At 49.4% G+C, this 15,326-nt stretch overlaps 2 protein-coding genes across 3 annotated transcripts; both read right to left on the bottom strand.

Moving 5' to 3' along the window:
• Positions 1-2,868: 2,868 nt before the first annotated feature.
• On the bottom strand, positions 2,869-9,122 carry gprc5c (G protein-coupled receptor, class C, group 5, member C). Of its 2 annotated transcripts, none has more exons than XM_062413703.1 (5): positions 8,870-9,122; positions 6,492-7,505; positions 5,032-5,132; positions 4,604-4,738; positions 2,869-3,641 (listed from the first exon to the last, which is right to left on the bottom strand). In XM_062413703.1, exons 2-5 carry the CDS (start codon positions 7,477-7,479, stop codon positions 3,609-3,611), a joined length of 1,257 nt encoding a protein of 418 aa, XP_062269687.1. In that variant the 5' UTR covers positions 7,480-7,505; positions 8,870-9,122; the 3' UTR covers positions 2,869-3,608. The 2 variants fall into 2 exon arrangements, with proteins under 2 accessions (XP_062269687.1, XP_062269688.1); XM_062413704.1 differs by lacking the exon at positions 8,870-9,122 and adding an exon at positions 8,033-8,316.
• Positions 9,123-13,038: 3,916 nt separating this feature from the next.
• gpr142 (G protein-coupled receptor 142) lies at positions 13,039-14,971 on the bottom strand. The gene is made up of 2 exons (XM_062413728.1): positions 14,821-14,971; positions 13,039-14,032 (listed from the first exon to the last, which is right to left on the bottom strand). Exons 1-2 carry the CDS (start codon positions 14,957-14,959, stop codon positions 13,074-13,076), a joined length of 1,098 nt encoding a protein of 365 aa, XP_062269712.1. The 5' UTR covers positions 14,960-14,971; the 3' UTR covers positions 13,039-13,073.
• Positions 14,972-15,326: the final 355 nt, after the last annotated feature.

Below are 15,326 nucleotides of genomic sequence, written 5' to 3'. Positions count from 1 at the left end.
TTTTCCTTTAGAGCCAGACAAACAAAGGAGTCATCAGTTTAAATAAGTACACACAGGAAAAGTACACAAACCGTTGAGGACTCTTCAACTGTGACGGTAAAGATCCGGTTCCTGGAGGACGCTCAGAGGGTTAAGAGAAAAATGACTTATATGCTTGTGTAGGTTCACGACTGATGAGAAGTATCGGATCTTCACAGAGAAAAATTTCAGACAGTACCGTTCTACTACATCATCACCTGAGGTTCTGCTGCTGCAGGAGGCGGAGTCTAATATTACCCCTCCGCTCTGATTGGACCAATTCTCTCCTTATGAATTACATTAAGAATATAAAACACATTTTTAACATGTCACACAACGCACTGTAAAATGAGTAGAAAGTCCAGATATTTGTTGGTATATGTTGTGAAAAGTACCTGAAAACAAATCTACTGAGGTTAGAAAGATACACATGAAAACTTAAGAGTACTCAAGTACAGTAACTAGTACTAAATGTACTTTGGTACTTCGCTGATGTTTGTTGACACTGTGGAGTAGTAATGTTTTTGAGGAGAACACATTAACGATGACGTGCTACATATCTGAGCCGTGTGGTGATGTCATCATTCTGGGTTGATATGAACGTTTCTGCTGCTCTGACCCGTGGACCCACCCCCCCCCCCCAGCTCAGTGAGTGGACCCTGAACACAGCTCCCGTCCAGCTGCTGGTTAATCATTCCTCAGCTGAAGGTCTGAGCTCGGTCACTGAAGGACCTGAATGCACCGTGTGTTCCTCTGATCAGCGGCTGGTCACACCTCGGCTGCCCCCCCCCCAACCCCCCCCCGCCACCAGCAGCAGCAGCACGAGGAGCCGTCAATGAACAACTGCAATCACAGAGTGGTTTGAACTCAAATGTGAATTTTAAAATGAGAGGCAGAACTCAACGGCTGGTGGGGGGGCAGCAAGTCCAGCAGGCTCTGGAGGGGGGGGGGGGGGGGGGGTGTAGTTATGGACAGAGGAGCCTTCACTCAGGTGGTGAAGTCCCAGAGCTCCAGACTCAGTTTGAATCTATCAGAGTTTCACTGGAGTGAAATATATATATATACTCCTGTTACTTTTCATTCCATAGTATTACTTCTTTTGTTGTTGTTGTGCAGCCCTTTGTACTTTGTTTTGATAAGCACTATATCAATAAAGTTATTAAATCCCTCTTTCATTATCACGTGCTGTATGTGCTCTACATGTCCTCAGCTTCTGGACATGTCCTCAGCTTCTGGACATGTCCTCTGTTTCTGGACATGTCCTCTGCGGTCATTGACATATCAAACATATCACAACCAGCAGCTTCACGTGGTTGTGTTTAGTTCACTGCAGTTCATTGTGAAGCTGGATTGAACCCAGTGTTTGTGTTAGTGTGTTTGTGTGTTTGTGTGTTTGTGTGCTTCTGATTGGACAAATCGCTCAGCGTCTCAGTTGCCGGTGCCGTCAGCAGGAAACAGGTCCGGGAACCAATTAGCTCTCAGTCACACGTCTCTCACACTCCGGCGCTGCCGTTCCAGGAAGCTGTGGTTTCTCCGTATTCCCCTGAACACACAGCAGCATCCTGCACAAACACACACCCTGAGGCTCAGACACACAAAGAGGAACAGGGCTGATTATCACCGGCACTACAACACAAGACTAATCATTCAGCAGGAGGGGGAGACTCTGTGAGTTATCTGTGAGAGTCTCATCCTGAGGACCTGGTTGTGTGATAGAAATCCAAACACAACATGTGTGGTCACAGGGTCAGCGGCACATCGGGTCCGTTACTGCTGCAATAAATCCAGGTCACAGAATCTGTCCCAGGCTTTCAACAGTACAAAGCTTATTGATCCATTTATCTTCACAAGTGTCTTATCTGGTCCTCAGCAGAATCACTTCACTGCTTCCTCTGAGCGTCAGTGACAAACACACATGAGGCAGAAATAGATGTGACCTCCTCAGGAAACCTGCAGGTTATCAGGCCACAGCCCTCAGATCAGCTCTCAATCTGTGAAACAGCAGGAAGCTGCAGTAAAGACAAGAGAGATGTGAGCAGGAGAGAGTGTGTGTGTGTGTGTGTGTGTGTGTGTGTGTGTGTGCTCAGAGGATTACAACAGAGCTGCTAATAACTGATCATGGTGAAACTGTAATGACCAATAATATCAGTGTTTCACTTATCAAAGTAAGAGTTTGAGATTTTGTCTGGTAAACCTTTAGAGATTAAAATCTAAATCTGAACAAATCAAAGTCTTGTGGGACAGAAATTTAATTAAGTTTTGATATTTTACAGTTTAACCATAAACACAAGTGAAGTCAGTGCTGCAGGAGAGAAGGGATTCAAACACATGCAGCTGCAGTAGTTTCCCTCAGCAGAGATATTGAGGATCTGAAACCACGATCGATTGTTTCCTCTGACGACCTCGATGGATTCACTGGAGCTGCATCGACCCGACAGTTTGCAGGATTGAATTTGTTTCTCTCACACAACACAGAAGTTTCAGCTCCGAACCAAACGGCAGCAGATCCTGGAGTTAATGAATGAATGTGTAAAATTATATATGATAATTCAAAGAGATGATTGACACTTCAGCTTCAGGGACTAACTGCAAAAACACTCTTGACCATTTGTAAATATGCCTGTTAGTGAAATGTTGATTTATGTAACTGTTGTCACTGTTTCTATTGACATGATTATAATTGTCTGTATTTTTACAAACTAATTTTGAATCTTGAATCTAAAATACTTAATACTTCACGTTGGTGAATATTAAAGTTCTAATCAGAGTGTGAGTCTCTGGAGTCTTTCTCTCCTCCTCCAGTTCTCACATGAACTTTAGAGCATCTTCATCAGAAAAACACACAATTCATAACATCACAACTTTTATTTGCTGTTTCATTTAAAAACAAATCATCTCAGTACATTAAGTTATGACTCAACTCCCACACAGAATTAATTTGAGTTTGAGTTTAAATCTCTGGAGACTTTTACGACCAAGTATCGATAGATGTTGGGATGTCAGCTTTCTGTTGTCTGGGTTATCATTAAAAATTATAGAAAATAATTAAATAGCACCCGTAGTGCTATAAATATCATTAAATATAAATATTCATACAATTCTTACATGCACAATCAAATCTATTTACATGAATTCTAAAGCAGCGGCGGAATTTTACACATGAACCTTTTGTTTATCAACAATAGTGTGTGTATGTGTGTGTGTGTGTGTGTGCAGGAAAGAGGTTTTGCACTTGTGTTTACTTGCCTGCCCCCCCCCCCCCCCCCCCCCCACATGAAGCTAAACTATTCTCCCCGGGGTTCTGCGTGGTCAGCAGCGTGGCCCTCGTCTGTGGCAGCGGCTCACGCTGAATCACGACCTTTGTGAAAGTCTTTGTTGTGTGTTGAACTCGGAGGGAACCAGTCAATAGAAGGTTTATCTGTTTTCCATCAGCCGCTCATCCTGGGATCACCTCCACATGTCGGGCTGAGGGTTCCTCTTAGAACCCGCTCAGCGAACCACGGACAACAGCAAGCGCACAGTCAGCAGGTGTAAAGACGTGAAGTGAAGTTCATCTACCGGGGGGGGGGGGGGGGGGGGTCCAGACATGTTCACCACTGGGACGTCCTGTGCAGACCGTTCCCCTGCAGAAGAAGAGAGAGACATGAAGATCCTGAACGATGGAGGACGACTCAAACCGTTCAGAGGGTTTGAGATGAAAGATGAAAACAAGACGACTCCATCCAGACATCGAACGAGAAAAATCATCTCTTATATTAGAAAGAGAGAAGAAGACCAGCGTGCACTCACTCACTCACTCACTCACTCACTCACTCACTCACTCACTCACTCACTCACTCACTCACTTGCTCGCTCACTCGCTCACTCTTTTACTCGCTCTCTCTCTCACTCACTCACTCACTCACTCACTCACTCACTCACTCGCTCACTCACTCGCTCACTCGCTCACTCTTTTACTCGCTCTCTCACTCACTCACTAACTCTCTCACTCACTCACTTGCTCTCTCACTCACTCACTCTCACTCACTCACTCACTCACTCACTCGCTCACTCACTCACTCTCGCACTCGCTCGCTCACTCACTTGCTCGCTCACTCGCTCACTCTTTTACTCGCTCTCTCACTCACTCACTTGCTAAATCACTCTCTCACTCTCACTCACTCACTCTCTCACTCACTCGCTCGCTCACTCGCTCACTCTTTTTCTCACTCACTCACTTGCTCAACCGCTCTTTCACTCGCTCACTCACTCACTCACTCGCTCACTCGCTCACTCTTTTACTCGCTCTCTCACTCACTCACTCGCTCTCACTCGCTCGCTCACTCACTCACTTGCTCACTCTCTCACTCACTCTCTCTCTCACTCTCTCTCTCACAGCACGTCGCACACAGTGCAGAGTGAAAGACACAAAGTAACACAAACACAATCAGACAAAGAGTCGATTCATCATCAACCTGCAGAAGAAGTTGCTATGGAAACAGAGAAGCATCTGCAGGTGAAGTGATCAGCAGGAATGTGGGGTGGGGGGGTGTGTGTGTGTGTGTGTGTGTGGGGGGGGGTGGTGGGAGGAGGAGGTGTGACCTACACTATTTCCATTGGTCTGAGCCGACGCAGCGTTCCCGCTCCTGGCGAGCGAGGAGGCGGAGCTGCTCCCGCTGTCGGCGGCGGAGGCGGTGGAGGCTCGGGGGATGACCAGGTCCTGGGACGGGATTGGACGAGGCTGCGTGAGGTCACAACACGGGACAGGTCAGACACAGAGGTGGGGGGGGGGGGGTAGATCATGATGGAATCAAAACACTTCCAGGTGATATACAGACGCAGAGCAGCGAGGAGCCATGTTTATCAGGCAGAGCCAATCAAAACCTCAGAAACCTCTGTTGTGTGTTTACTCAACCTTTTTGGATCGGTCCATGTCCCATCTGCTGACATGGAGGAGGCGGGGCTTATGACCCATACAGTGTGTGTGTGCATCATGTTATGTTCAAACACACAAACTTGATGTTGTGTACTCACGTTTCCTATCGCTTTGGACATGAGAGCCAGCTCAGTGGGCTGGTACACGGAGCTACGCAGCTGCCCGCTGTACCCGCTGTACGGCGACACAGGTTTGATGCCTGTGATGGACAGAGAGACGTCAGAGATGTTGTTATTGTGTCAACTACAAACACACACCAGTAAATCACCACATCAGGACCATGGGACCAGCTCGTGTCTGACCAGTGGGAGGAGATGACGCTGTCGCACTTTGAGCCTCACAACATCGCACACTTTCCTCTGGATGAAATCGATCGACACACACCTCTGTGTCGCCACGGACACAAAGCAAACACAAGGCGTGATGTGTGTCCGTCGGGAGGCGGAGGAGAGGGAGCGGCTCGCCCACAGTGCAGCGACTAACGAGGCATTTGGATTCTAGACACTGATTAACGGGAGGGACTCAGAGGACACACAAGAGAAAAGTGAACACACAGAAAGTGACCGTGTGTAATGTTGTGTTCACTTATTATATTATATTAAATAGTGAATGTGTGTGTTTGTAATGTTCTCTAGTGTTGATTCTTCCTCCTCATTAGTGAGTCTTCCTCAAACTCAATCTGCTGCCACTTTTAATGTTTGTGTTCAGAGTGAAGTCTGAAAACTTTGTGTTCATCCTTCCTGGTTCATCAAACAGAATTTGTCTTATTACCGTTGACACAAGTCTACAGGAAGTGACTCTATGTTGTTGTTGCCCTGACACACTTGCTACACCCACGACTGTGTGTTTCCCATATGGTGAAATATAAAGGAAAATATGAAAGTGATCTTTTAGCAACGTGGACCTGAGGTTTGACCCAGATGTCGACCACGGCTGCAGCTCATCCGAAGACCAGAAGAAGATTTAACTTCTTGAAGAAAGAGACACAAACTGGATCTGCAGCAACATGTGTGAGTCTGTCTGAAGGAGAACGTCACTCTGCAGGATGTGACTGAAGAACACAATTCAGATCCTGTTCAGCAGCATCTCTCCAGTCATCACGTCAACTACACAACTACACAACAGCATCGTGAGGACGTAACTTTCCTGTGTTTGGTTGTTTCTGTGGGATTCAGACTTGAACGAGGTCACTGAGGAGAACGAGGCCGGTGGAGACACGGTGTACGACTCAGTGAGACACAAAGGACACGATGCAGGTCCCACTAAACTTCACCTGAACCAACTCACGTGTCGCTGAGTGAAATGAGAGTTTAGCTTCGTTATAACCAAACAAACAGGGAACCCTCTGATTGGAGGAGAGCAGCAGGAACACGAGGACGTGAAGAACAGGACGTCTTGTTCAGACAAACTAAAGATGAAGTTAAGGATGTTCCTGCAGATTCACTTTGAACAAGCAGAGTCGGCCTCAAGCATTAAAACACTTAACTGTTGTGTTTCTCTTTTAACTGTGGAGCTGCAGTAAACAACCAGTGACACGTGGAGCTCAGCCTGTACAGACCTGGGGTGGGCTCGTCCATGGAGAAGGCCTTGTTCTCCATGAACATGCTCTGGGCGCCCTGCTCCTTCAGGATGTTCTCGTAGCCGACTCCCTGGCTCGGGTACGGCTCGTCTCCGGGGCTCGGCTCAGGCTCGTCCTCGCTGGTGGAACAGCAGATTTCTGGGATGGTGTAGATGATGAGGAACACCCAGGCGTTGGCCACCAAGGCGATGGCCAAGGTGGGGTCGTCCCACGTGGGCCCCCCGTGCCGCTCGTTGCCGTAGACGTACATAACGATCCACGCCACCCAGATGCCCACGGAGAACAGGCCGCTCAGGAGGACGCAGGCGCCTTCCCTCTTCCACCGGTTGTGTTTGCCCGCCATGACGGCCAGACTGGCCACCACCACCGCCAGGATCAGGGTCATCACGTAGATCAGCGCCATGACAAAGTCCTGGTGGGCGATGTTGCAGGGCGTGGCTGTGGCTCTGCTGCTCTCGGCCGTGAGGTTGAGCGGCAGCAGCGGGTGGCGCACCACCGTGAGGATCAGCCACTCCGTGTTGATGACCACCTCCACCAGCCACAGCCCCATCGCCCCCAGACACAGAGCCCAGGCCGGGGGCCCTCTGTCCCGCCGGGCGAGGAGGTTCAGCCTCACGCTCTGCATCAGGAGGCACGAGAAGCAGCCGCCGAACAGCACGCCGAACAGGAACCTCCGGGAGGCGCAGGTGGAGAAGTCCTTCCCCACGATGAAGGCGAAGGTGAGGCAGAAGAGCCCGCCGGTGAAGACCAGGAAGCCGGCGTGCAGAGCCACCGAGCTCTTGCGGCCCTTGTCCTTCATGAAGGGCAAGCTGGCCAGCAGCGAGATGAAGAGCACGAAGGAGAAGACGACGCCGGCCGCCGCCAAGGCCTCCAGCACCACCCCCCACACGGCCCCGAGGTCACACAGGTTGTGGTAGAGCGAGTCCACGTCAGGGCCGCAGCCCCGAGGCGTGTTGTTGGCTGCCATCAGGAGACGTGTCTCTGGAACAGGACCTGAAGGGACGGACACACAGAGACTAATGTGTGAGACTAATCTCAAGCTGAAGTGCGTCACTGACGAAGGATCAAGACGTCGCCTCCACCCAATCGAGCAAACATCAGAATCTAATGAGTCAGAAACTATTCACACAGCAAATATGAGATAAAAATAAGTCTCTCAGAAACGGAGGGAAATCAAAAGAATGTGAAACTCTGGACTCTGACGTGAATCATTAACACGATCTGACGACAAATATTGATCCTGGACACTTCACATGAATCACGGAGGCGAGAGGGCATCGAACCCGCGGGACAGAACGTTCCCAGGGTGGAGAACGTCTGCCGTCTTTTCAAGTCAGAGTTTCCTTTGTGTCTCTTTGTTACATCTGGTTTCATTCAGCTGAATCCAATCGACTTCAGACGTTCGGTTCTTCAAAGTCCTCACTCAGGACCAGGATCTCTCTGAAGAGCAGGAATCAGTTCTCTGGTCATTATGATCGTTACCTGGAGGCTCGTTTGACCTTCAGTGAACTAATACTCACTGATGTTCTTGTTTCAGGTGAAGCAGCTGCTTCAGTTTCCTGTGTGAGACTCAGACCTGTGGTTAACGCAGATTCACAGTCTCATCACGAAACAGAGGAAATGAAGAAAATTAAATATGCACAAGGCAAAAAGTCACGAATGAGCCGCTGCAGCAGATTCGTGAAGACGCCCTGAAGATGGAGGTGAGGCCGAGGAGCTGGAGCCTCAACACGTGAAACTGAGATAAATCATCTACACGAAGAAAACGTCCAGTGAGTGTCGGAGCTTCTCCTCACACGACTTGACAGTTAACTGGTAAATCATCTACAGGTTTATAAATATAACCTTGACGTGCAGCATGGAAGTCGACTGACAGCTCCAGAAGATACATCAGAATAAAACCTGTTGTAAATCCGTGTTTCTCTTCTGGATCAGTTTTGACATGTAACACGAAGCCCAGTGAGTGGATGGAGGCTCCAGAGCAACACATCTCATCCCCAGTTTAATTATCACATGATAAAAAAAAGTCTATAAAGGTTTTTATTGCAGTTACTGAAACACACACAGGTGCAGGAGCTACTGGGACTAGAAGTTTGAGTGTCAGGATAATAAACATGTAACCACAAAACTCCGCGTTCAGCTCAATAAACTCAGATTAAGAGACTTTATTTATTCTTTGTTTATTTAAGAGTGAAGCTGCTGATCTGTTCTCACTTCTATGACGTCATGTAAGAACATATTAATGACTCTGAGTCTCTAAATACACAGAAACACGTTTAATCACATGAACTCAAGCTGGATGTCCCTAACTTTAATCTTATTGATAAATAGAATATGAGTGTGATGTGTTCACGAACCTGATTCTCTGCTTCACCTCTGACTTCTGTTCTTCACCTGCTGAAAACACGAGGACGAAGCATCGAGGCAGGAAAACAGGAAACAAGCGAAACGTTCTCCTCTCGACAGAAAATAGGAAAAGTCTGAAGAAGTCAAATCATCTGGAAAGAAAAATGAAATGTTTCAAGAGAATAAAGAATCATTGGACGAACGTTTCCTCGCGATGTGAATCTGACTGTGATGCTCTCTCTCTCTCTCTCTCTCTCTCTCTCTCTCTCTCTCTCTTTCTCACACACACACACCTCTTTTTTTCTGACGCTGTTTGCTCACTTTGACCAGTTTCTTCTTCCTCGTCTTCTTGTTCTTCTTCTTATTGTTGTTGTTGTTGTTGTTCTTCTTCTTCTTCTTCTGCTTCTTTTTCTAACTATTATTATTATTATTATTATTATTGATAAAAACTTATAACAAAACAAACTCAGGATCACGTGCAGTCTGTGGGTGTGTGGCGACACCTGGTGGTGAAGAGCGAAATCCAAGAAGTCTGAATTTACTAAATTCTGAACATTTTAGAAAATGTTTTACCTCGTAAATTGTGCCTCAAACTAAATATTTTTCTGTCACAAATTACAACATTTTAAAATTAACTATTGTCATTTCAACATTGCTATTTTATATCAAGACAGCTGCTTCACATCTAAAGTTGATTTACCAGCTGTGTTGTGACATGTGTCTTACAGTTGATTTTATATGAAATATATCGCAATTTTTTGATATTTTAATGTGAATTTATTTTCTTAGGTCTCAAGTTAAACTCTTGTGATGTCAGGTTTGGCCTTTGTTATATCCGAGTGAGCATAATATTCAGAAATGATATTTTTAAGCAGCAGTTCAGTTGTTACGCTCCATTTTGGCTCTGTCATTCTCCCTCCAGCCACTAGAGGCCCCCCTCACCTTCTCATGTCTCAGTCACCTGACTGATTATTGATAGTTAATGTTATGTTCATTTTTTATTCAGTTTCAGAAGTAAGACTAAAAACACTTTTCAAATTTCACCTGTTATCAAAGAAGAGAATCTTTTGCTCCAGCTGGAATTAATATCAAATAATTTCTGTTTCTATGAGCTCGTCCAATGAGGTTTCATCTGCATGTGACTGTCACTCTGTTTTCTGTTGTGTGGCTTTTATATAAATGTAGATAAATTAAAAAGCTGATTCACATGATTTACCTGCGGCCAGCCACAGCTGCTCGAACGTGATTGGTCAGACTCCAGATGATGTCACCAGGGAAGATGGCGGCGCCCGAGTGTTTTAGCTTCATCTCGTACGAAGGGAGGAAGTGGACACGTGTCCTGCATCTTTATATAAAGTCTATCGCTACCTTATTTATAGCTGGACACAATGAGCTTCCTGTGTTTAGACAAGTCCCATCTGATAGGACTCACTTGTCACTCGCCCCGGTGTTTGATTCCCTGCCACACCTGCTCAGCAGCAGCTCAGGCTGAAGGGAAGCCAGTGTTTGAACAGGGGACAGATGGCGAGCAGACGGGAGGACGAGTGTCCAGCAGAGTTTACCTGCTCTTTAATGTCCTCAGCCGTGTCCTCTGTGGACGTGCGAGACTCCATTACACTTTAATCAAAAGCTGCTCCGGCTTCTTAACATCATATCATCATCCAGCTGTTTGTCCAGTCGCTGTCCTCAGCAGCGTCTGCCTGCTGCTCGATCTCTGTCCTCTCTGTCCTCTCTGTCCCCTCTGTCCTCTCTGTCCCCTCTCTCTGTCCCCTCTCTCTGTCCCCTCTGTCCCCTCTGTCCCCTCTGTCCCCTCTGTCCTCTCTGTCCTCTCTGTCCTCTCTGTCCCCTCTGTCCCCTCTGTCCCCTCTGTCCCCTCTGACCTCTCTGTCCTTTCTGTCCTCTGTCCTCTCTGTCCCCTCTGTCCCCTCTGTCCTCTCTGTCCTCTCTGTCCCCTCTGTCCTCTCTGTCCCCTCTCTCTGTCCCCTCTGTCCTATCTGTCCTCCCTGTCCTCTCTGTCCTCTCTGTCCCCTCTCTCTGTCCCCTCTGTCCTCCCTGTCCTCTCTGTCCTCTCTGTCCCCTCTGTCCCCTCTGTCCTATCTGTCCCCTCTGTCCCCCCTGTCCCCCGTCCCCTCTGTCCTCTCTGTCCTCTCTGTCCTCTCTGTCCTCTCTGACCTCTCTGTCCTTTCTGTCCTCTGTCCCCCCTGTCCCCCCTGTCCTCTCTGTCCTCCCTGTCCTCTCTGTCCCCTCTGTCCCCTCTGTCCTCTCTGTCCTCTCTGTCCTCTCTGTCCCCTCTGTCCTCTCTGTCCCCTCTGTCCCCTCTGTCCCCTCTGACCTCTCTGACCTCTCTGTCCTCTCTGTCCCCTCTGTCCTCTCTGTCCTCTCTGTCCTCTCTGTCCTCTCTGTCCCCTCTGTCCTCTCTGTCCTCTCTGTCCTCTCTGTCCCCTCTGTCCTCTCTGTCCCCTCTGTCCCCTCTGTCCCCTCTGTCCCCTCAGACCTCTCTGTCCTTTCTGTCCTCTGTCCCCCTTGTCCTCTCTGTCCTCTCTGTCCTTTCTGTCTTCTCCGTCCCCTCTGTCCCCTCTGTCCCCTCTGTCCCCTCTGTCCTCTCTGTCCTTACTGTCTTCTCTGTCCCCTCTGTCCCCTCTGTCCTCTCTGTCCTCTCTGTCCTCTCTGTCCCCTCTGTCCCCTCTGTCCTCTCTGTCCTCTCTGTCCCCTCTGTCCCCTCTGTCCTCTCTGTCCCCTCTGTCCTCTCTGTCCTCTCTGTCCCCTCTGTCCCCTCTGTCTTCTCCGTCCTCTCTGTCCTCTCTGTCCTCTCTGTCCCCTCTGTCCTTTCTGTCTTCTCCGTCCCCTCTGTCCCCTCTGTCCCCTCTGTCCCCTCTGTCCCCTCTGTCCTCTCTGTCCTCTCTGTCCCCTCTGTCCCCTCTGTCCTCTCTGTCCCCTCTGTCCCCTCTGTCCTCTCTGTCCCCTCTGTCCTCTCTGTCCTCTCTGTCCCCTCTGTCCCCTCTGTCTTCTCCGTCCTCTCTGTCCTCTCTGTCCTCTCTGTCCCCTCTGTCCCCTCTGTCCCCTCTGTCCTCTCTGTCCTCTCTGTTGTTGTCAGCAGCGGGAGACGTCTTCAAAGAAACGCTTCATATCTACATCTGCCTCCGGACTCTCAGAACTCAGCGAGGGCCACAAGAGCAGAGCGACGCGGGGGCCAAGCGGGGCGACCGACCCCGATGTCTCACACTGTTACAGGAAACACAGAGAGGACGGACGAGCAGGCAGGTGGCTCGCTGTGGACACGTTGACCCTGGACACAGACTGAACTGGACTGAGAGACAGACGAGTTAGACACTGATTTGAATCTTCATCCAGTTCCACCACTTTGAGACAAACAGGACAAAGTTCTACAAATCAAACTCACTTCACTTCTCTGGTGTTTAAATGTTTTAACTGTGACTGAAATCCGGACAGAACCGGATCAGAAACAACCAGACGACATCATCACACACTTTACTCACGTGCATTCATTAAAAAACACACAAACACACATCGACAACATGTTGTTCATCAACACTAACAATCATATCTGCAGATGAACAGTTACAGGTTTTACAAACAGATCTACACAACAACTTCAATTCAGTTCAATCCTGTTGTAGAGAATGGAAATGTACCTGGGGACTTTAGAGTGTGTGTGTGTGTGTCTGTGTGTGTGTGTGTGTGTGTGTGTGTGTGTGTGTGTGTGTGTGTGTGTGTGTGGTTTGTCTAGTGGAGCTGTGCTGGTCAGTGTGTTTGAAGAGCAGCTCCTGCTTCACCTCTCTCTCCGTCCAGCTTCATCTCAGGATGATTTTGGATCTGGAGCCGAGTGGAGGATCCTCTCTCGACTGCAGCAGCTCAGATGAAGCTCTCGTTCCTCCTCACAGAGACTCACAGGATCTACCACAGACTGAAAGACACCAACCCCCGACTCACTCACAGAGAAACCAAACTCTTTTCCTTTTTTCCTCGTGACTATAAAACACATTCTGTCACTTTTCTACCAACGGGAAAAAAAACAAATTCTTCAGAAGAAAAATAAATAAGTTGTCGTCTTATCAGGACGAACATCAGCTGCTGACACTTGATACCAATCACATTCTTCTTCTGAGCCGAGGTCGCTCCAGCTACGGCCCTGGCCTCAGCCGGTCGTCCCCGGGGCCCGACGGGGGTTTGGGATTAAGAGGACGGAGCGAAGGGTCACGAGGGTTCCGTGGCCCTGCGAGGGGACAGGGGGGTGGGCTCCCCCTGCCAGCGCTTGTGGTTCCCACTGTACAGGGAGGACATGGAGGCGTGGTCGGGGGCCTGGTGCTGCGGCAGGGCGCGGCGGGGATACAGCGGCCCCCCCCTCAGCAGCATCACGTCCCGCACGGCGCCGCGGAAAGGCTTACTGACGAAGCAGTAGAGGAAGAAGTTGACGGCCGTGTTGAGCATGGCCACCATGTTGGACAGGTCGTAGGCCAAGTGGACGCGCCAGTCCCTGTGGACCGAGGACACGTACAGGTGGTAGATGACCACGGCCGTCCTGGGGGCCCACAGCACGGAGAACACCGAGGTGATGGCCAGCAGCATGGCCGTGGTTTTCCCAAGTCGCCCAGGAGGAGCCGACTTCGGCCCCGCCTCCTCGTGGCTGCGCTGCTGCCGCTGCCGCGCCCTCAGCGTCCGGATGATCAACGAGTTCAGCACCAGGAAGACGCTGCAGGGCAGGAAGTAGATGATGGTCACGTGCGTCCATATGAGGACGCTGTCCCGCGCCGTGGGGGGGTGGCTGTTCCTCCACATGTCTGACCACCAGAAGAAGGGCACGCCGGACACGAGGGACAGCGCCAGGACCACGGCGATGATCCTCCGGGCCCGGGCCGGGTAGCTGATCTGGCGGTGGAGCAGCGGGTGGCACAGCGCCACGTAGCGGTCCACGGTGAGCGGCACGGTGGACCAGATGGACGCGTGGTTGGCGGCGAACTCTGCGGCGCTGACGGCGTGCAGCAGGAGTGAAGGGACGTCCCGGTGAAAGACCGCCGTCTCCAGCAGGAAGCCGACGAAGATGATGAAGAGTTGGGAGAGGATGTCTGAGCCCGTCACCGCCAGCAGGTAATAGTACAGAGCCTTCTTGGTGCGGGACGCCAGGCGGGACAAGGCCACCGCCGTGAGGACGTTCACTGAAAGAGACAAAGGTCAGGTCAGGTCAGAGCAGGAAGAAGAGAACCAGTTCAATCTTTGGTGACCTCTGACCTCAGATCATCGCTGGGTCACGTGAGAGGAAACTGTTCCTCCAAAGAAAAGACTACTTCACACTTCCTGGTTCTTCTGAGCTAACGGATGAAAGTTAGAATCAATGGATCTGTCTTTTATGTAAAACTGTCAGGATCTGTTTCTGTCGACAGCAGAATATTAATATTCACTCTGACCTCTGACCTTTTACCTCCATGTCCCTGTGAGGATAATGAGGAGACCCAGAGGTCGAGTGGACGCTCGTCTCCTCGACCTCTTGTTGTGATCGTCGCTCTCCTCCTGATTCCTGCTCGATCAATATTCATCGACTTGTAGACGGAGCTCAGTAATGAGAACACCTTCCATCAAACTGGCAGGTATTTCCACTTCCTGGATTAATGAGGCCAAACGTTTTGCTGTGGTGGTTTTCCAGGGACGGATGGATATGAGCTCATAAACCCAAACGTATTGACGGTCAGATCATTGGATTATTGCCGCGTGTGAAACGAGCCGACAGAGGCTGAGACGCTGCGACACTGGATTATCTGAATGGGCCGTTAGAGCTGCAGCAAAGAACCTGAGCTTTGATTTCTCCTGTCGGGGGCAGTTCCCACTTTGGATCTGAAAAGACGAGTTCTCGGTTTACACACCGAACTGAGGCTCAGTGAGAAGCAGCCGATTGAAAGACGTCTAATGGCCTGAACGGGTCGGTTCTGTGGACAGAGAGGCTGAGTACCTGGGACTCCCACACACAGCAGGACGCTGTAGTAGATGACCGGGATGAAGCCCAACACACACTGGGACTTCTGCAGCTCCTCGGGCTTCAGGCCCGGCTCCCGGGGGCCGGGGGCCGTCACATTGGGCCAGTCGATCATGACCCTGGTGCTTCCCCTGGAGAACGAGGCAGAGACAGAGCAACGGGTCAAAGTCTGAACGGAGAAAGTCAAGAAAACTAATAACTTGGTCCGACTGTGGATTTAAAGGATGAGACTGATGTTCCAACTTTTTCTTACTGTAAACAAATCTCAAGAGACAGAGTCGTGTTGTGGGAAAGAACAGAGAGTTGGATCTAAAGGATTTGAAGGATTTAAAGGATTTAAAGGATTTAAAGGATCTAAACTGCTGCGTGATACTGAAACAGATTTACTTATAGTTAAGGTCGGGTTTAACAAGAATTATTCAATGTTTTTGTGCTTTTTATGCTGCTCGTTAATTAGATATAAACATCTAAATATAAATAAG

The sequence above is a fragment of the Platichthys flesus genome, chromosome 20, assembly GCF_949316205.1.
Source record: "Platichthys flesus chromosome 20, fPlaFle2.1, whole genome shotgun sequence".
Lineage (NCBI taxonomy): Eukaryota > Metazoa > Chordata > Actinopteri > Pleuronectiformes > Pleuronectidae > Platichthys > Platichthys flesus.
Note: the sequence above shows the minus strand (reverse complement) of the source record. Positions and strands in the feature narration are given on the sequence as shown.